Source organism: Mirounga leonina, unplaced genomic scaffold (assembly GCF_011800145.1).
Source record: "Mirounga leonina isolate KUSES-001 unplaced genomic scaffold, KU_Mleo_1.0 Mir_93, whole genome shotgun sequence".
NCBI classification, from domain to species: domain Eukaryota; kingdom Metazoa; phylum Chordata; class Mammalia; order Carnivora; family Phocidae; genus Mirounga; species Mirounga leonina.
Window position 1 is genome coordinate 47,067,425 of NW_023270854.1, and position 22,055 is coordinate 47,089,479.

Genomic DNA, 22,055 nt, shown 5'->3' on the forward strand with positions numbered 1-22,055 from the left:
CTTCTCCCAGGTTTTTCTTTTTAAATGCTTCTTTTTTAGGGATCCTACAGTTTATTATAAAGTCTTCTGAGTGAGTGAATACTTTTATACGATTTTATTAAATTTCTCTTTGGAGCTTCTCTTGGTTTTTGTTTTTACTTTGTTTTGTTTTTGAGAGAGAGAACGTGCGTGCATGCACGCATGCAAGGGGGAAGGGGAGGGGCAGAGGGGGAGAGAGAGAGAGAGAATCTTAACTAGGCTCCATGCTCAGCTCAGAGCGCAATGCGGGGCTTGAGCTCACAATCCTGAGATCATGACTTGAGCCGAGATCAAGAATCAGATGCTTAACTGACTGAGCCATCCAGGCTCCCCTGGAGCTTCTCTTGGTTTGAGGGGCATTTTTCTACCAGTTTCTGAGCACAGGGATGCTGGTAATAGTTTATATAGTTTGGCCAGCATTCCCACATTTCACCCTGACTTATTGCTAAACTTTAAGGCCAATGCAAGAATATCTTGGGCACTTACTTACTCTCTGGGCACACAAAGTGGTCAACAGTCTACGGTTGTAGAATGGCCTGGGCAGAAGAGTAATTTAAGATAGGCCCCAGATTCTTTTTGAGGTGATGAAATGTTCTGGAAATTGGTAATGGTGATGGTTGTACAACTCTTAATATGCTAAAAACCACTGAATTTTTAAAAATGTGTAGGGGATAGGGGGCACCTGGGTGGCTCAGTCGGTTAGGCATCCGACTCCTGATTTTGGCTCAGGTCATGATCTCAGGGTGGTGAGATCAAGCCTCACATTGGGCTCTGTGCTGAGCATGGAGCCTGCTTAAGATTCTCTTTCCCTCTCTCTCTACCCTTACCCCCACTCTCTCTCTCTCTAAAAAAAATGTATAGGGGATAAAAAAACAAATCATTCTTATTTGAGAACTTGTTTGGAACTTAGTTATACCAGAAAGAGATATATACAAAGATTAATTTTCCTTCAGGGGCGCCTGGGTGGCTCAGTTGGTTAAGCAACTGCCTTCGGCTCAGGTCATGATCCTGGAGTCCCGGGATCGAGTCCCACATCGGGCTCCCTGCTCAGCGGGGGGTCTACTTCTCCCTCTGACCCTCTTCCCTCTCGTGCTCTCTGTCTCTCATTCTCTCTCTCTCAAATAAATAAAATCTTTAAAAAAAAAAAGATTAATTTTCCTTCAGATTATATTTAAAAAAAAAAAGAATGGACATCAGATGCTTAGTCCCATTCCTTCTGCAGGCTTTGATTGCTTGGTATGGTGAACGATTGATATGTCTGTGGTGGGCAGCTCAGGGAGTTGTAAAGCCTGCGGGGTTCATCAGAGAGGGACTGGGTACACTTCCATGGAAGGACTCCTGGATGCAGGTTTGGTGTGTTGCAGTTTTCAGGTAGCTGAGATACGATTGTCTTTGAAGAAGCCAGGTAAACAAAGACGGGCTCCTGAGAAGGATTTTGCTGGCCTGTGAGACGGGCTGTGACTCTGGTGGCAATAGCTGAGGTAGCCTTGGCCTCCCTTGTCGTAGGTGGCTGAGGCTCCCAGCTCCCCAGAGCTGTAGGGTTCAGGAGCCCTTCAGGCCTCAGTAGCCATCATAGTAGACTCCAGCAAAGGCCCTGGTGAAGGTGGGTGTGGGGCTCTGTACAAACTGGTGGCTCCTTCCAGAAGAAGCCGAAGATTTTCATCTATACCAGCACCAAGTCCAGCTTCTAACCCACGAGCATCCCAGGGAAACACTGTAAAATCACACCTACTTCTGTGTGTATGAAGGTGCTCTGCATGTGGTCACTGTGATCGTATTTGTCGCTTTCTTAGAACTTTTACAAATTGTGTGCTAAGGGGCCTTAAAGACGTATATGGGTGTTTTTCTTTTCACCTCTGGTCAGTGAAGTGCCATTGACTTGAAACCTTACTTGTCAATAGGCTGGTCCTTAAGGGCCTGTTTGGGTCAGGAATGTTGAGTAGCAAAACAATCCTGACTAGAATAGGGAAGCTGCTTGTGAAATCCACATGAAAAGAGACTGTCTAGATTTTGATCAGCTTTAACTTTCAGAAACTCTCAGGGCTGCCACATTACAGTCGTGATCTAGCTAAACTGTGCTCTACTTCAAAGTTGTGCAGTGCACAACCTAAGTAACTGTAAGCACTGGCTTTTTGCTTCAAAGAGCACTCAGGAACAGTAAAGATGAGATTCCTGAGATGATGGAAGCTCAGAATCTAGAAGAGTACTGGGGATCAGTTTTTCTCAGCTTTATAAACCTAAGTCAATTACCCTCAACTCTTTGATGGGTCCTGATGATGTTTTCTCATAGCAGAATACAATTGATTACAAAGTTTAAGCAAATAAAATGCTGGAGGAAAATCTCTCTCCTCCAGAAGTATTTGAGGACCGCTGTGATGGGACAACTCCTTCCAATTTGTTAGCTTTCTCATTGGACCCATGGGTAGTCTAGCCTGTTTTTAAGTTAGAACAATCCTTTATTCTTTCCCACTTGCTTATTACACTTTCCATCTAGAATGTCCACGGCAGGGCTTGAGTATCAGGGAGAGCATGTCCCTGATTCCCCACACCTGCACCAGTTAAGACACCGTAAGTCCTCAGGACTCATGGGTGCAGCATTTTTATGAAGGATCTGTGAACAATTGGTGGCATTTTATTTTTTTAAATTTCTTAAAGTTTTATTTATTTAAGTAATCTCTACACCCAATGTGGGATTCAAACTCACAACCCCGAGATCAGGAGTCACATGCTCTACCCGCTGAGCCAGCCAGGTGCCCCATAATTGCTGACATTTTAAAGCAGGGCTTTATTCCTTTCAGTTTCTTTTCACCTTTTCTTTTTTTCACTTGTCTCTTAATTATTTAGTAGTACTTTAATTATTTATTTATTTATTTATTTTACATTATTTATTTATTTTTTTATTATGTTATGTTAATCACCATACCTTACATCATTAGTTTTTGATGTAGTGTTCCATGATTCATTGTTTGCGTATAACACCCAGTGCTCCATGCAGTACATGCCCTCTTTAATACCTATCACCAGGCTAACCCATCCTCCCACCCCCCTCCCCTCTAGAACCCTCAGTTTGTTTCTCAGAGTCCATAGTCTCTCATGGTTCATCTCCCTTCCAATTTCCGCCCCCTTCATTTTTCCCTTTCTGCTATCTTCTTCTTCTTCTTTTTTATTTTTTTAACATATAATGTATTATTTGTTTCAGAGGTACAGGTCTGTGATTCAACAGTCTTACACAATTCACAGCACTCACCATAGCACATACCCTCCCCAATGTCTATCACCCAGCCACCCCATCCCTCCCACCCCCCACCACTCCAGCAACCCTCAGTTTGTTTCCTGAGATTAAGAATTCCTCATATCAGTGAGGTCATATGATACATGTCTTTCTCTGATTGACTTATTTCGCTCAGCATAATACCCTCCAGTTCCATCCATGTCATTGCAAATGGCAAGATCTCATTCCTTTTGATGGCTGCATAATATTCCATTGTATATATATACCACATCTTCTTTATCCATTCATCTGTCGATGGACATCTTGGCTCTTTCCACAGTTTGGCTATTGTGGACATTGCTGCTATAAACATCGGGGTGCATGTACCCCTTTGGATGCCTACATTTGTATCTTTGGGGTAAATACCCATTAGTGCAATTTGCTGGGTTGTAGGGTAGCTCTATTTTCAACTTTTTGAGGAACCTCCACACTGTTTTCCAGAGTGGCTGCACCAGCTTGCATTCCCACCAACCATGTAGGAGGGTTCCCCTTTCTCCGCATCCCCGCCAATATCTGTCATTTCCTGACTTGTTAATTTTAGCCATTCTGACTGGTGTGAGGTGGTATCTCATTGAGGTTTTGATTGGGATTTCCCTAATGCCGAGCGATGTTGAGCACTTTTTCATGTGTCTGTTGGCCGTTTGGATGTCTTCTTTGGAAAAATGTCTATTTATGTCTTCTGCCCATTTCTTGATTGGATCATTTGTTCTTTGGGTGTTGAGTTTAATAAGTTCTTTATAGATTTTGGGTACTAGCTCTTTATCTGATATGTCATTTGCAAATATCTTCTCCCATTCTGTCGGTTGTCGTTTGGTTTTGTTGACTGTTTCTTTTGCTGTGCAAAAGCTTTTTATCTTGATGAAGTCCCAATAGTTCATTTTTGCCCTTGCTTCCCTTGCCTTTGCGATGTTTCTAGGAAGAAGTTGCTGCGGCTGAGGTCGAAGAGGTTGTTGCCTGTATTCTCCTTTAGGATTTTGATGGACTCCTGTCTCACATTGAGGTCTTTCAACCATTTGGAGTCTATTTTTGTGTGGGGTGTAAGGAAATGGTCCAGTTTCATTCTTCTGCATGTGGCTGTCCAATTTTCCCAACACCATTTGTTGAAGAGACTGTCTTTTTTCCATTGGACATTCTTTCCTGCTTTGTCAAAGATGAGTTGACCATAGAGTTGAGGGTCCATTTCTGGGCTCTCTGTTCTGTTCCATTGATCTATGTGTCTGTGTTTGTGCCAGTACCATACTGTCTTGATGATGACAGCTTTGTAATAGAACTGGAAGTCCAGAATTATGATGCCGCCAGCTTTGCTTTTCTTTTTCAACATTCCTCTGGCTATTCGGGGTCTTTCCTGGTTCCGTACAAATTTTAGGATTATTTGTTCCATTTCTTTGAAAAAAGTGGATGGTATTTTGATAGGGATTGTATTGAATGTGTAGATTGCTCTAGGTAGCATTGACATCCTCACAATATTTGTTCTTCCAATCCATGAGCATGGAACGTTTTTCCATTTCTTTGTGTCTTCCTCAATTTCTTTCATGAGTATTTTATAGTTTTCTGAGTACAGATTCTTTGCCTCTTTGGTTAGATTTATTCCTAGGTATCTTATGGTTTGAGTGCAATTGTAAATGGGATTGACTCCTTCATTTCTCTTTCTTCTGTCTTGTTGTTGTATAGGAATGCCACTGATTTCTGTGCATTGGTTTTATATCCTGCCACTTTACTGAATTCCTGTATGAGTTCTAGCAGTTTTGGGATGGAGTCTTTTGGGTTTTCCACATAAAGTATCATATCATCTGCAAACAGTGGGAGTTTGACTTCTTCTTTGCCAATTCGGATGCCTTTTATTTATTTTGTTGTCTGATTGCTGTGGCTAGGACTTCTAGTACTATGTTGAATAGCAGTGGTGATAGTGGACATCCCTGCCGCGTTCCTGACCTTAGAGGGAAAGCTCTCAGTTTTTCCCCATTGAGAATGATATTTGCTGTGGGTTTTTCATAGATGGCTTTTATGATATTGAGGTATGTGCCCTCTACCCCTATACTCTGAAGAGTTTTAATCAAGAAAGGATGCTGTACTTTGTCAAATGCTTTTTCTGCATCTATTGAGAGGATCATATGGTTCTTGTTCTTTCCTTTATTAAGGTATTGTATCACATTGATTGATTTGTGGATGTTGAACCAACCTTGCAGCCCAGGAATAAATCCCACTTGGTCGTGGTGAATAACCTTTTAATGTACTGTTGGATACTATTGGCTAGTATTTTGGTGAGAATTTTTGCATCCATATTCATCAGGGATCTTGGTCTGTAATTCTCCTTTTTGATGGGGTCTTTGTCTGATTTGGGGATCAAGGTAATGCTGGCCTCATAAAACGAGTTTGGAAGTTTTCCTTCCATTTCTATTTTTTGGAGCAGTTTCAGAAGAATAGGTATTAATTCTTCTTTAAATGTTTGGTAGAATTCCCCTGGGAAGCCATCTGCCCCTGGGCTCTTGTTTGTTGGGAGATTTTTGATGACTGCTTCAATTTCCTTCCTGGTTATGGGTCTATTCAGTTTTGGTAGTTTATACATCTCTAGGAATGCATCTATTTCTTCCAGATTATCTAATTTGCTGGCATATATTTGCTCATAATATGTTCTTATAATTGTTTGTATTTCTTTGGTGTTGGTTGTGATCTCTCCTCTTTCATTCATGATTTTATTTATTTGGGTCATTTCTCTTTCCTTTTTGATAAGTCTGGCCAGGGGCTTATCAATCTTGTTAATTCTTTCAAAGAACCAGCTCTTAGTTTTGTTGATCTGTTCTACTGTTCTTTTGGTTTCTATTTCATTGATTTCTGCTCTGATCATTATTTCTCTTCTCCTGCTGGGTTTTGGCTTTATTTGCTGTTCTTTCTCCACCTCCTTTAGGTGTAGGGTTAGGTTGTGTACTTGAGACCTTTCTTGTTTCTTGAGAAAGGCTTGTATTGCTATATACTTTCTTCTTAGGACTGCCTTTGCTGCATCCCAAAGATTCTGAACAGTTGTGTTTTCATTTTCATTTGTTGCCATGAATTTTTTTAATTCTTCTTTAATTTCCTGGTTGACCGATTCATTCTTTAGTAGGATGCTCTTTAGCCTCCATGTATTTGAGTTCTTTCCGACTTTCCTCTTGTGATTGAGTTCTAGTTTCAAAGCACCGTGGTCCGAAAATATGCAGGGAATGATCCCAATCTTTTGGTACCGGTTGAGACCTGATTTGTGACCTAGGATATGATCTCTTCTGGAGAATGTTCCATGGGTACTAGAGAAGAATGTGTATTCTGTTCCTTTGGGATGGAATGTTCTGAATATATCTGTGAAGTCCATTTGTTCCAGTGTGTCATTTAAAGTCTTTATTTCCTTGTTCATCTTTTGCTTAGATGATATGTCCATTTCAGTGAGGGGGGTGTTAAAGTCCCCCACTATTATTGTATTGTTGTCAATGTGTTTCTTTGCTTTTGTTATTAATTGGCGTATATAATTGGCTGCGCCCATGTTAGGGGCATAGATATTTACAATTGTTAGATCTTCTTGTTGGATAGACCCTTTAAGTAGGATATAGTGTCCTTCCTCATCTCTTATTACAGTCTTTGGTTTAAAATCTAATTTGTCTGATATAAGGATTGCCACCCCAGCTTTCTTTTGGTGTCCATTAACATGGTAAATGGTTTTCCACCCCCTTACTTTCAGTCTGGGGGTGTCTTTGGGTCTAAAATGAGTCTCTTGCAGACAGCATATCGATGGGTCTTATTTTTTAATCCAATCTGATAGCCTGTGTCTTTTGATTGGGGCATTTAGCCCATTTACATTCAGGGTAACTATTGAAAGATACGAATTTAGTGCCATTGTATTGCCTGTAAGGTGACCGTTAACTGTATATTGTCTGTGTTCCTTTCTGGTCGATGTTGCTTTTAGGCTCTCTCTTTGCTTAGAGGACCCCTTTCAATAGCCCTGTACTTTTAAAACATTAAAAAATTGAGGTATAGGGGTGCCTGGGTGGCTCAGTTGGTTAAGTGTCCAACTCTTTTTTTTTTTTTTAAAGATTTTATTTATTTGTGAGAGAGAGAGAGAGGGAGAGAGCACAGCAGGGGGAACGGTAGGCAGATGGAGAAGCAGGCCCCTGCTGAGCAGGGAGCCCGATGCGGGACTTGATCTCAGGACCCTGGGATCATGGCCTGAGCCTAAGGCAGACGCTTAACTGAGCCACCCAGGTGCCCCAAGTGTCCAACTCTTGATTTCACCTCAGGTCATGATCTCAGGGTCGTGAGATCGAGCTCTATGTCAGGCTCCACACTGAGCATGGAGTCAGCTCAAGATTCTCTTTCTACCTCTTGCTCTGCCCCTTCTCCCTGCCCCCCCGCTTGCATGTGCACACTCTCTCTCAGAAAAAAATATTGAGGTATAATTTATGTATATGAATTGCACCTGTCTTATGTGTACGGCTTGATCAATTTTGACAAAGGTATACACCTGTGTAGCTTACACTCCCTTGAAGATATAGACCATTTCTGTCACTATAGAAAGTTTCCTCATGCCCCTTTCTCATTATTCGCTTCTCATCCACCACCAAAGCCACCACGGATCTGATGTCTGTTACCATAGATAAATTCTGTTTATCCTGGAGCCTCGTATAAATGGAAACACACAGGAAGTGTTCCTTTGTGTCTGGCTCTTCATTCTGAGTAGTGTTCCAAGATTCATCCAGGTTGTTGTCTGTTTCACTAATTGATTCCCTTCTATTACTGAGTAGGGTGCTAGTGTATGAACATACCACCTTTTGTTTATCCGTTCACCTGCTGATGTTCACTTGCACCGTTTTCAGTTTTTAGCTGTTACGAATAAAGCTTCCATGAACATTCTTTTTTTAATTTCTTTTTAAAGATTTTATTTTTACATAATCTATATACCCAACATGGGGCTCGAACCTATAACCCCGAGATCAAGAGTCACACACTTTACCAACTGAGCCAGCCAGGTGCCTCCCCACCACGAACATTCTTACACAAGAATTTTTTGTGAACTTAGGTTTTCATATCTCATGGATAAATACCCTAGGAATAGAATTTCTGTGTCTTAGAATAGATGTACATTTAACTTTTAAGAAAGTGCCAGTTTTCTAAAGTGTTTATACCATTTTACATTCCTACTCAGCAATGTCTGAGAGTTCCAGTTCCTCCACATTGTCACTAACATTTGGTGTTCAGTCTTATTTTAGCTAGTCTGCATAGTCTCTTGATAGTGCTCTTGACCGAGCTGCCCTTCTCACTATTCCTGAGTGACTAGAAAGATACGTGTTTCTGTAGAGGCAGATATGGCCCTTTGGGTCCCAGGCTTGGGAGTGCTTTGGGAGACAGTGGTAGGGATCAGGTAGATAGTTCTCTTTATCCTGAGTGCAAACCCTGCCACTTTTCCCCCTTCGAGCACTGCGTTTGCTCCTTGGTGGTTGGAATCTACCTCCCCCTCTTGTCGTTCAACCTCATGATTCACACAGAGAACCCATCAAGCAGAGAGACCCACAGGAACTGGACCCAGAAATGACCTTGTTACCTGGTGTGTGCTCATGTGTGAGACAAAGCAAGTAGCGCTGATTACTTCTTGGAACTGACCTTCCATTTTCCTGCCGGTTCCCAGGGCCAAAATCTGGTGAGAGGAAGTTTTCTTAATATTCAGATATCAGTTAGTCTTGAATATGGTAAGATTGGGGCACACTCTTCACCGTGGCAATTTCATGCTCTGATCTTCAGAGAAATTGGATTCACTCCCTCACTCAGAAAGTCAGCAGAAAGCTCATGCTGTGACGAGCACTGGGTGATATCTGGAAGTGTCCAATCACTGTCTACCCGAAACGAATATGACACTGTATCTTAACTAACTGGAATTTTAGTAAAAACCAAAGAGAAAAGCGAAGGCCTAACTAGGACTGTGTTGCAGAAGGCTGCGTGTTGCTGCCACAAAACACGTTCGCGACTGTTCGGCTACGTAATTTGTGCTGAAATTGTGCATTCCCCAGTAGCTGGTGCAGGAGCGCTGTCTTTTGAGCACCTTTACCACTTTTTCAGGTTCCCGGACTGAGTTCTCACGGGTTTGGGCCAGCCAGCCACACGCTGCCTCATCATCAGGGCTGTCGACAGCGCCATCATTAACCTCTGCTGGGTAGAGGTTGGCGCGCACCCTCCTTATTGAAGAACGGGGGGAAGAGAGGAGCCAGGCTGCCGGCAGCAGAGGGGAAGCATTTGGGGCACATTTGAAATGAAGGACCAGCAGAGCCAGCTGGAAAGGGGAACGGCCTCTGCAGGGGAAGCAAGAGGAGTTAGGTGCTTTCAGGTACTGCTGGTTTAGTAGCGCTTAGCCTATGCCGGGGGTGATCCCAACGCCCTGGATATGAGATGAGTGAGGCAGAGTCCCTCCACGCAGGGACTTGGTGGTTACACAAGGAGAGACAGGCACGGCGTCAACTAAGTACTGTGTGGGAAATGTGTAGGCTTAGAAATGGCTCAAAGATAAAGAGTGAGCCATTCTCTCTGTCAGGAATTTATAGGCTCTGTTTTCAGGGTTTCAGTGAAGGTGATCACGTAACCAGTAAATTCCCTAGGACCGTGATGTTTTTCCTTTGTCTTCCTGCCTCCCAGCCCGCCTCGGACCACCCCACGGCTCATCAGAGCCCCCCACCGCAGCCCGTGCTGGGCTGGGAAGGCTGCCAGTGCCCCGCGAACCCCGTTCTGATGAGAGCCTGGGTGCAGAGAGGAGCAGCGCCCGAGGAATCTCGAGGTCCTGCACTTAGCTCATCTCCTCTCTGTCCTTCCTCCTCACCACACGGACCGCACGGCCGGTGCCCTCGCACTGAGAGGGACACTGGAAGGGGGCCAAGAACCACAGTGGCCAGAGAGAGTGAAACCCTGCATGGACTGTCACTTCGCCCGCCTGCACGGGCCGGGGGGGCGGTGCTCTGGCCGCCCTCTGGGGCTGGGGTTCCCCCTGGTTACCTCGCTGTCACTTCTGTGTGGAAAGGGCCCCCCGCAGAAATCGTGCTCTTCCCGCGCTGAGCCTGATGTTGTCGTTTGCAAAACCCCTCCACCAGCGCCGGCCCGTGTAGATGGTGGAAGTGGTCAGGGGAGTCGTGGCAGGAAGAAAGCGAGAGCTCTGAACCTCTGGTTGGGCTGCACGAAAACCAGATCCCAAGAGACCCTCTCCCTTTGTAGTTAAGAGCACGCACATATGCACAAACAAAACAAAACAACAGTCGTGATAAAACAAACAAACAAACAAACCCTCTAAGGAGATGGAATTCAGGCCTTTCCTTCCCAAGAGGTGGTTGAATTAATTGAAATCGGTTCGGTCTCTGAGGAAGGGTAGCAGCCCGTTGGGTCTTGTTCTGACACTCTTGATTATAAGTGCAGCGATGAAGGAATTACTGACTGTATGTTGCACGCGCAGCTAGGACACTGTGAGTCCCTCACTTAGGAAGATCAGCCGTTCTTGCTCCGGTCCATCCGGATCTGGGAGACAGACTGGGGCCCGGGGGTCTGGAAGGTCTGGCTCCTCCCGAGTCTCAGAAACTCCAGATTTGGGAGGATTAGGCTATCTGCTGTGGAAATGCTTAATTCCTTTTCTCTGGACATTTCTGGAAGGCTTTCTGCTTTTTTAATCTCCTGACTTCTTGTTTGTGACCAAGTTCAAATTCCAGAGAGGGAAGCGGCCAATATGTGTGATTATTTCCTCTTGTACCAAGTGGAACTAAAAGAATGAACTTACTTCACTAGAAATAAATGTACCCTTTGGACCTTAAACCCAAATGAGTAAGCTCAGTCGGTCTGGCCCCTGTGCTGTTTGTGCAGTAATTAAACACCAAATGAAAAAAAGATGGCACGCATTCACGATCTTTTTTTGGACATAAGGCAGAAAAGAATAGAATAATGTTAAAAAAAAAAAAAAAGATTCTTTTTGTCCTACACTCCACCTTGGGCAGGGATGGCTGCCGGGTGATGAGGAAAGATTGTAGGGTTTGGAGTGACTCGGGGGTGTACATTCCGGCTTCCCAGTTCAAGAGGTGTGCAATCCTAGACACATCCCTTAACTTCTCTGAGCACCAGTTAAATGGGGATACTGGAACACCAGAGAGTTATTACAAGGACTGAAAGATGTCGTACATAGAGCTTTTAGCGTAGGGCCCTGTGCAGGGCAGACTCTCGCTAACTGGGCATTATGGATCATCACACTATTATTTTAAGACGATGCCGCTAACACAGAAACCCTGGGGATGGCAGAGGGAATTCAGTGCCGGGCAGCTCAGTGCTCAGATGGCTGTGCTGAAGACCCTCGCCTGTGTTTCCCGGGGCTGCTGGGGACGGGGCGTGTGGGGACCCATTGTCTCACCGTTGCTGTGCCTCTCAGGTGATCTCGTCAGCGTCCCGGACTTTCCGTTCCTGTATTTCTACAGATTCCATGGCAGCTGCTGTGCCAGGTAAGCTTAACCCATAAACCCCTGGCCCTATTAATTTGTCTTCATCAAGTCCAGGGTCACTGCCGGTTGGTTATCCAGATGAGGGCAGAAGAGAGTGGTGGCCAGGCCAGGAAGCTGCTCCCTTGGCCATCTGCGGGTTGTCATCCACATCCTTAGGTGCTCAGGGCTGGCCTGGGGCCTGGGGGACCTGTGTTCTACAGAAGTTTCTTGGCCAGGGCAGAAGAGCCAAGAACCTTGCACTGTTTTTCTCTCCACAAGCCATTCCTAAACAGAACTTCATTGTATAAAATGATGCATTGGATTCAGTTCAAGGGAAGATTTGGGTCCAGAATTGCACCCGTTCAGCTTCCTCCTTGGCCCCTGCTTTGTCCCTAAAGGGCGCCCTCCCAAAAATCTTGACTGAATCCTAAGACCCTGAGAAACAGGTTTTGGAAACCAGTGACTAGGCGACATCTAGACAACAAAGTGACCTTCACTACGCGGCCTTGGGAGGTACTAAGACCAATGAGATGGGTACATATAGATGAAGTTCAGACCCACCCTCTACCCCTTCCTAGCCACGATTCCCATGTTGCTTGACTTTCTCATGCTGAGAAATGGAAAGACTTCTGTAGATAGTCTTGAGCTGTGTGTTCTGATAGGGTGGGAAGCCCAGTCTTGGGTTGAATGCCGGCCTTGCTGCTTGCTAATGTGTTTGTTCTTTGGGCAAGCTGTCCTAGTTCTGCCAAGCTTTAGTCGAGTTTTCTCATCTGTAAAGTGAAAAGATAATACCACTCCTGGGTGATCGCGTATGCTAAATAAGGTGTGTAAGCTCTAAGCATTTCGCCTGGCCTAGTAAATGATGGCCATTACTATTATCTGCTCAGCTTGATTATAATTAACTAAAATGTCCACAGACCATGAGCAATTGCTAAGCCAGACCACTTCTTCCCGCACATAAAAGGTTGTACCTTGTGGGGCAGTGATTCTTTACAGAGTCAAAAAGCTGGTGTGTGGCTACATACTGTTTCTGATAGGGGTGTGTTAGGACAAAAAAAAAAATCAATACTGTACAGTTTGCTTTTGCATTTGAGCCTCAGAATGGCACTTAACATCCTCAGCTAACTTTCGGGAGGATGCTGTCAGAATTCATCTTCCCAGTTCCTGTCAGTTTGGTCAGGCCCTGTGGGCTGCCCGTTAGCCAGGCTCGGGTGGCATGACTGTTACTGCTCCTCTGGTGTCCTTGGACTTGTTTCCCTTTGGGCCAGGTTTTTTGGCAGCACCAGCGCAGTGCGGAGGGGAGTACAGTCGTCGTTCCGTTCTTTGAAACAGAGAACACAGTTCGTAGCCGTTGATGCTGGCTTGGTGGGGCAGTAGTCTGGCTCCATTTCTGCCCCTTTTAATCTGCAAATTTCTTACAACCCAGCATGAAAAATCAGGGTTTTATACTTTAAAGATTTGGAAATCGTTGCTTGAATTGCTAGGAATCTCTTACGTTCTACCCACCGCCAACCCCCGGCTGCAGTATGAAGCTTAAACTCTTTTAAGAATGTATCCGTTTTCCCCACGTCATCTCATGATTCCTCCAGGGCCGTAGCTCAGACTAAGTGTTGTCACCTTCAGAGGCCCTGGAGGAACTCAGAAGGAGTCATGGAGGCCTGAGAGGATGGTGGTAGCCATGACCCAGACACACATTAACGGGGAACCCAGGCTCTTTTACTTCTGGGATCCTCCCATTGCTTTTAAGGTCTACCTCCATGGCGAGGGGTAGAAGAGCTGAATGTGGAAGGAGAAAGAGAGGGACCCATGAGTAATTTGGAAATGATTCAAAGACATACCAGTCAAGGGATGGGAAGGAGTCATGGATGCTTTCCCAAGCGTGTTGGGCACAGACTGGGAGTGGCTCTGTTCTAGCAGAGTCTGTGCTGAGGGGAAAGGGGACGTGGAATTTTGCCCTTCCTCTGGCTGGAGGTGGGGGGGCGGGGATCAGAGGGGGGGGCCTATGGGAGGCAGCACAGGCCCCTGCGAAGTTGTTACCTCCCTGGAGGCAGGGGTGGAGGCCACCAGCAGGAGCCCTGGAGCGCCGGCCACCTTACTTTCCCCTGCTAACCTCTCAGTGGCCGCGGGCACCTGCAGCATCACACTCTTTGTTGGGTCAAGAAGGCATCTTCACTGTGGAGAACCTTTTAAAGAACCAGGACACCTGGATTCTGATTGTGCCTGCTCCTCAGTTTGCTTGTTAATAAAGTGAGATTTGGGGCTAGGGAGGCTTTCTGTTCTGAAAGTCTCTGATTTCCATAAGATAGGATGAGAACCACTATGCATATTCCTGCTTTAACAACACAGAACCTGAGGCAAGAAAAAAAGGGACAAAGGGGGATGAGTCAAGGTCATGAGGGTCAGTGGGCACAACCCAGGTCACTCAATTTCTAGCCTGCTGCTTACCCCCCTGGACCTCCTTGCCTTTCGGGTGTGAATGACTGACTGTCTTCATCCATAGCCGCCCAGCCTCCCATGACTACGGATGCAAATCTGAACAAACTTTGCAGGTCATCAGGGTCCAACAGGCTGAAATATATGCAAGGGAACCCTCATCCCTGTCCTTGGTCCTGCCCCAAGAATGTGGCTATGAACTAACCTAATCTAATGAAGCGAAGGCACACATTTCTGTGAAATTTGGCCTTACAGCTGTTTAACTCAATCCAACCTGCTTCTTAGTAAATTTGTCAAACATTTATGTCATACCTACCGTGACCAAGGCACCATGTTTGGCTCCGTGGGGGAAAACACAGAGAAGCCCAAGATTGGGCCCTGCCCTCTCAGAGCGCATGATCTGAGTTGGGGCCCCACAGCAGTGCCTGTAATAAAGGTGAGATGACAGGGTGGCACTTGAGACCCTGGAGGTACAAATGATGCCTCCTGAAAAGCAGGAGATATGACTGCAGTTGTACCCCAAACCACAGAGGCAGGTCCTGCTTTTCAATTTCTCTTAAGTCACACTCAAGTCCCCGCTTGACAAGAAGTCAACTTCTATCATGGATTCTCTCTGCTACACTCTCTTCCCCAATTGCCCAGCCTCCAAATGCAAGGAGGAGTGACCATTCTGTTGGAGTGCCCTTCGCTTTGTCCTTGACCACACAGTGATGCTTTCAGAAATGGTTCCAGCATAGAGCACTACTTCCCTGTCCACCGCTATGCCAGTGCCTTGCTGCTCCAGATCTCTAGAATTCCCCATGGGGCGTGGTCTCTCAGGTCACACACGGGCTTAGGCGTCATTCCCAAAGCATAACATATGTGTAGCTGAGCCTGGTTTGGGGGACATCTGCTACTGGAGCCAGCCCTCCCCTTCAGATTCTTACCTTGAACCCAGGAGTCAGTCCAGACCCTCTGTCCCCATATGGTGAGTTTTGCTTTGGAAGTCTTTTTCTGGCAGTTTGTTCTGCTTGAAGAAAGTTGAAGTTCTACCTTGGCAAGCACCAAGCTCCAGAAATAATATGGGAGGGAGCAGGAGGTATTGTCCTCCACACTTTTTTCTTTCATGATTTAGCCAGAGACTTCCCAAGTTCCTATACTCCCTCCCCCATGGCCTGCTACCCAGTGGAACTCTCTTATCATAGCTCCTTAGAAAATTAGAGCTTCCTGGGTTTTTAAATCCAGAGATCACTAGAAAACCCAGATGAGATACAGGTTCTGTAATAATTAGAAACTGACTGGTAAAATCTAAGAGAAAATAGCTATTGCTTAAAAGGAAGACAAGCCTCACTAACAAAAGAATATTTTCTCCTTCCAGTGGATTGTTAGGATTCTTTCTCATGCTCAGCACAGTGAAGCTGAAAAGCCTTATGGCCCCAGGGCAGTGTGCAGCCTGGATTTTCTTTGCTAAGGTAAGAACGAGGGAAGGAGCAGGGAAAAATCAATCTCAGGAGCCTTCATGTCCAGTGTTTTTGGAGCATGTGTAACGTCAGGTCTGATCTTCATGAAATCATTTCCAGTCATCGGCCCTGAGCCTAATCCTTCAGTGATGACAATTTCTGAGGTCCTCTGCTATTTTATCAGCATGACATAATCTTTATCACACTCCTGGAAGGGATAATCCCCTTAACTTGCCTGGAGCCTTAATTTCCCCATCTGAACAGGAGAGGTTTGGCCTCCAGAAATCTCTAAGTCTTCTCCAGTTCCATGACACTGGATTCCTGGATATGTGGGGCAGGTCTTCTCTTCCTTCCTCGGGGCTGTGAGGGTGCCCAGAGCCCAAGTGACTTGCCCGACAGGTCTCAGTCTGTCAGGGGTGGTGGAGAAAGGAGAATAGACAAATGGCCAGGTAGGAGGATTTTGATGAAGCCTTCAGACAACAGACTATTATAAGGATGCCCATTGCATATCTGATGATCATGGTTGAGGCATAAGATAGAGAGGTGGGAAAATAAGGAGCAGAAAAAGCAGCTGTGGGATGCTCAATCGTGACTGAAATGCTTTGGGACTAACTTTTTTCTAGTGGAGCCTTTCATTTCTCTCGTGCCTGTGAAACAGTTGAGTTGCAAGGCCCTACATGCTGCTTCTGAGAAATGAGATTTCTTCTTCTTCTTTTTTTTTTAAGATTTTATTTATTTATTTGTCAGAAAGAGAGAGAGCACCAAGCAGGGGGAGCGGCAGGCAGAGGGAGAGAGAGAAGCAGGTTCCCTGCTGGGACTTGACTCCAGGACCCTGGGATCATGAGCTGAAGGCAGATGCTTAACTGACTGAGCCACCCAGGCGTCCCAAGAAATGAGTTTCTTAATTTAACCTAATGAAATAATCATTTAAGATTATTTCAATCATTTAAGATCGTACCTTGAGTCATCTCTATGTTTGTTGGTTGATTTTTTTTCCCAGAAAACAAACCAAACATTTTTCTTCGAAATCAACATTTCACAGTAATATTTTCACCTCCATAGGTCTGCTTTTTACAGCATTATTAATTCTAATTAACAGTAAAATGTAAAGAGTGGCTGAGATACTGACTTCCAGCATGACAGAATGAGGAGGTTGACAAATCCTCCTCCCAGAAAGTAACTGGAAAGCTGAAAAAAGATTGCCAAAAATATCCATTTCAGCTCTCTAAAAATTGACCAAAGGCATACAACAAACTGAGAAAGCAAGCACTTGTTCATGAAAACTGCAGAACTCTGGGTAGGAGCAACGTGAGCCTGTGGCGGTCTTCCCTAAGGTCGCTCTCATTCCCTCCTCTTCGGCTCTGTCAGTGTGATATCTCAACCAGAGCAGGGCAGGCTGTGAAAACCAGCAGCCTTGCTGCTGCTTCCAGAATACTCTATTTGGAGTATTTTTAGTTAAAATGGCCATGTCAGTAGTAAATCGGTAAGAAGAGCCAATAACTCCACTATCTTGAGTTTCCAGTCCTCTTTGGGGCAAGCAATGGACCAGTGGTCTAGCTGAGCACTTAATAGGTAGTTCAGGGAGGTGAGACAGCAAGCAGGGGCTTGATAGCTCTCCATCTGTCCCAGATTGACCGTAGTCTGTGTGCACGAGCGGCAGAGATGGAGTGTGCCCAAAACACCCACATGTCCCTGGCCAGCAGAGCCTGCATGCACACACAGGAGATGGGAGAGAGCCAGCAAAAGCTGGGGCAGGCATGAAAAACTTCAGCCTGAAGTTTGAGTGTGCTCCCCAGCCCACACACAGAAGCAGAGAGAAGAAGCCTTTCTGGCTGAAGGTGTTTGAACAAAACCTCTGACTAGTCTTTGCTAAAACACTAAGCTATGCAGAGATGGGGATGACTTCTAGAGAGCCACAAAAAGATTAAAAATAAAAAGTAGAAAAAAAAACCTGAGTAAAGGACATCAGCAACTATACCTTATATGGGAGACTAATTTCATAGACTTAGTCCAGGCAAATTACTAAACAAGCAAAACAGCAATACCAACAACAGTGCTCTGGGAAAAGTCAGAATCCAAAGTTGCTATGCTATATTATCTAAAATGTCCAATATTCAACAACAAAAAAGGTAGGGGCATCCAAAGAAACCAGAAAGCATGATCCATACACAGGAAAAAAGCAGTTAATAGGAGCTATGTCTGAGTGTCCTCCGATATAGGACTTAGTGGAAGAAGACTGCAAAGCAGCTATTTAAATACACTTAGAGATCTAAAGGAAACCAGGTTTAAAGAATTAAAAACTCAGTGAATACAGAATCTCAATAAAGAGATAGAGATGATTAAAAAAAAAGAGACCCAAGTGGAAATTCCATAATTGGAAAATACAATGACCGAAATGAGATGAAATGAAAAATTCCCTAGAGGTACTCAACAACAGATATAAATGGCAGAAGGAAAAATAAGTGAACTGGAAGGTGGAACAAAAGCGAGTATTCAATCTAAAGAGCAAAGATTTTTTAATAACTGAAGAATTATGAACAGAGGCTTAGAGACCTGTGAGACAACATCAAGCATATCAACATATGTGTTATGAGAGTTCCAGAGGAAGAGGAAAGTGGTGTAGAAAAAAATACAATCAATGGATGACTTATCAAAAACAATGGAAACCAGAAGGCAATAGGATAACATATCCAACATACTGAAAGAAAAATCTGTCAACCAGGAAGTCTACATACAGCAAAACTGTCCTTCAGACGTGAAGGAGAAATAAAGACATTCCCAAATGAAGATTAAGAGATTTATTGCAAGCCTCTATATCAATCATTATATTACATGTGAATAGACTAAACATCCCACTCAAAAAGCAAAGATTGTCAGACTGGATAAAAAAGCAAGACGCACCTATATGCTGTCTACAAAGGACACACCTTAGATACAAAGACATAAATAGGATGAACGTAAAAGGATGGAAAAATGTCACCATGCAAACAGTAGCTTATTAGCGAGCTAGCTAGAGTGACTATATTAAAATCAGACAGGGGCGCCTGGATGGCTCAGACAGTTAAGCGTCTGCCTTCAGCTCAGGTCATGATCCCAGGGTCCTGGGATCAAGCCCCACTTTGGGCTCCCTGCTGAGCAGGGAGCCTGCTTCTCCCTCTCCCTCTGCCTGCCACTCCCCCTGCTTGTACTCTCTCTCTCTCTCCCTCTCTGTCAAATAAATAAAATCTTAAAAAAATAAAATCAGACAAAATAGACTTTATGACAGGAAATATTGCTAGGGAAAAACAAAGACATTTGTTAATGATAAAAGGATTGGTACACTAGAAAGATATGACAGTTATAAATGTATATGCACCTAACAACAATACCCCAAAATGTATGAAGCAAAAAGTGACAGAATAGAAAGGAGAAATAAATTATTCAACAATAATAGAGATGCCAATCCTACACTCTCAAAGTTGATAGAACAACTAGATGGAAAAACAAGGATATAAAAGGTATAGATGACTTGAACAATACTATCAACGAACTTGTCATAACGGACATATGATACTCCACCCACTGACTGCAGAAAACACATTCTTCTCAAATACACATGAAACATTCTTCAGGATAGATGTTGTGCTGGGTCACAAAACAAGTCTCAGTAAATTTAAAAAGATTGAAATCATGTAAACTATGTTCTTTGGTCACAGAATTATATTAGAAATTTACAACAGAAAAAAAGTCTAGGAAAAAAACCATTTATTTGGAAATTAAATAACATACCTCTAAATAGTGCACGGGGCAAAGAAGACATCACAAGGGAAAATAAAAGTATTTTGAACCAAATGAAAACAAAACCACACAATATGTCAGAATTTATGGGATGCAGTTAAAGTAGTGCTCAGAGGGAAATTTATAGCTATAAACACCCATATCAGAAAAAAGAAAGGTCTCAAATCATAATCTGAGCTTCTACCTTAAGAAACTAGAGAAAGAGCAAATTAAATCCATAGTAAGCAGAAGGAAGGATATGATAAACTTAAAAGTGGAAATTAATAAAATTCAAAACAAAAATAATAAGGAAAATCATTGTTGGTTCCCTGAAAACACCAACAAAATTGACAAACCTCTAGCCAGAATGACTAAGAAAATAAGAAAGAAGACACAGCTTATCAAAATTAGAAATGAAATGAAGGACATCACTACTGATTCTATAGAAACTAAGAGGATTATATATTATGAATAACTTTCTTCATTTATATTATGCCAGCAAATTAGACAATTTAGAGGAAATGGACAAAGTCCCAGAAAGGTACAAATTAGGAAAATTGAAGAATAAATAGAAAATCTGAATAAACTTCTCTAACAAGTAAATAAATGTAAGTAGTAATTAAAAATCTTTCCACAAAGAAAAACTCAGGCTCAGTGGGCTTTACTGATGAATTCTGTCAAATACTTTTATTTTTATTTTATTTTATTTTTAAATTTTTATGTTTTTTTCTTGTTCTTTTTTTTTTTTTTTAATATTTTATTTATTTGTTTGCCAGAGAGAGAGGGAGAGCAAGAGAGAGCACAAATGGGGGAATGACAGGCAGAGGGAGAAGCAGACTCCCTGTTGATCAGGGAGCCCCGTGTGGGACTCAGTCCCTGGACCCTGGGATCATGACCTGAGCCGAAGGCAGACGCTTAACCGACTGAGCCACCCAGGAGTCCCTCTATCAAATATTTTTAAATGAAATATTTTTTCTTTACAAATTCTTTTAGAAAGCAGAGGAAAAGGAATAACACCCAATTTATTCTATGAGGTGAGTTACCTGGATACTAAAACCAGACAAAAGAAAATCATAAGAAACCTACAGATCAATATTTTTCATGAACACAGATCTTTAGCAAAATAGTAGCAAACCAAATATGGCAGCATATAAAAAGAATTTTATAGCATGATCAAGTGATATTTATCAGGAATACAAAGTTGGTTTAACAAATGAAAATTAATATAATACATTATATTTATAGAATAAAGAGCAAAAAATGCAGCCACGTCAATAGGTGCAGAAAAATCATTTGATTAAATCCAATGTCCATTCATGATAGAAATTCTCAACACACTAGTAATAGAAGGGAATCTTCTCAACCTGATAAAAGGCATATGTGAAAAACCTATAGTTAACATTATGCCAAATGGTGAAAGACTTTCCCTCTAAGATTGGGAACAACATAAGAATGTTTGTGCTCACCACTTCTATTGGGCAGTGTAGTATGGCCAAAAAAAAAAAAGGCATCCAGATCAGAAAGAAAGAAATTAAATTGTCTGGGTGCCTGGGTGGCTCAATTGGTTAAGCAACTGCCTTCGGCTCAGGTCATGATCCTGGAGTCCTGGGATCGAGTCCCACATCGGGCTCCCGGCTCAGCGGGGAGCCTGCTTCTCCCTCTGACCCTCTCCCCTCTCATGCTGTTTCTCTGTCTCTCTCTTTCTCTCAAATAAATAAATAAATAAAATCTTAAAAAAAAAAGAAATTAAATTGTCTGTATTCACAGATGACATTCTCCTATATGTAGAAAATCCTAAGAAATCTATAAAAACATTAATTGAACTAATAAACAATTTATCAAGGTCTCACGATACAAAACCAATGTACAAAAATCAATTGTAGTTTTATGTATTAGTAACAGTCATGTTCATAAAAATGAAATTAGGAAAACAAGTCCATTCATAATAGCATTACAAAAAATACGTAGGAACTTAACAAAGAGGTTCAGACTGAAAACTGTAAAATCTCTCTAAGAGAAATTTAAGAAGATCTCAATAAATGGAGAGACTCAATGTTGTTAAGATGGAAATTTTTCCTAAGTCGATCCATAGATTCAACATAATCCCTGTCAGAATCCCAGCAAACGCTCTTGTACGGATTCACAAACTGATCCTAAAGTGTATTTGGAAATTCAATAGCCAAAATAGTTTTGAAAAAGAAGAAGTTGGGGTTGAAAACTCACTATAAAGCTAGAATCATCCAGACATTATGGTGTTGGCATAAGGAGAGGCATTTATGGTCTGTTGACTTTCGAGATAGGTGCCAAGGCAATTGAACAGGGAAAGGATTTTCTTTACAACACACGGTGCTGGAACAATCAAATATCTATAAGCCAAAAAAAAAAGGCTTAGCCCCTCATCTCACATCACCAACTCAATATGGATTGTGAACCTAAATGTAGGCACTAAAACTAGAAAACTCTTAGAAGAAAACATGAGAAGAAATCTAACTGACCTTGGTTTAAGCAAAGAGTTCTTAGATATGACACCAAAAGCATAAGATATAAAGTAATTGATAAATTAGACTTCATTTAAATTAAAATATTTTGCAATTCAAATTAATGGTCAAAAGACACTGTTAAGAAAGTGAAAAGCCACAGCCTAGGAGAAAAGATTTGCAGATTATATATCTGATTAAGGAC

At 43.0% G+C, this 22,055-nt stretch overlaps 1 protein-coding gene across 2 annotated transcripts in view; it reads left to right on the forward strand.

The window, feature by feature from the left end:
• The window catches only part of TMEM241 (transmembrane protein 241), a 113,587-nt gene that overhangs the window by 57,002 nt on the left and 34,530 nt on the right, over positions 1-22,055 (forward strand). For both annotated transcript variants that reach the window (XM_034996277.1, XM_034996276.1), the window contains exons 12-13: positions 11,697-11,766; positions 15,536-15,629. In XM_034996277.1, coding sequence (XP_034852168.1) covers positions 11,697-11,766; positions 15,536-15,629 — 164 coding nt within the window. The remainder of the gene's footprint in view (positions 1-11,696; positions 11,767-15,535; positions 15,630-22,055) is intronic.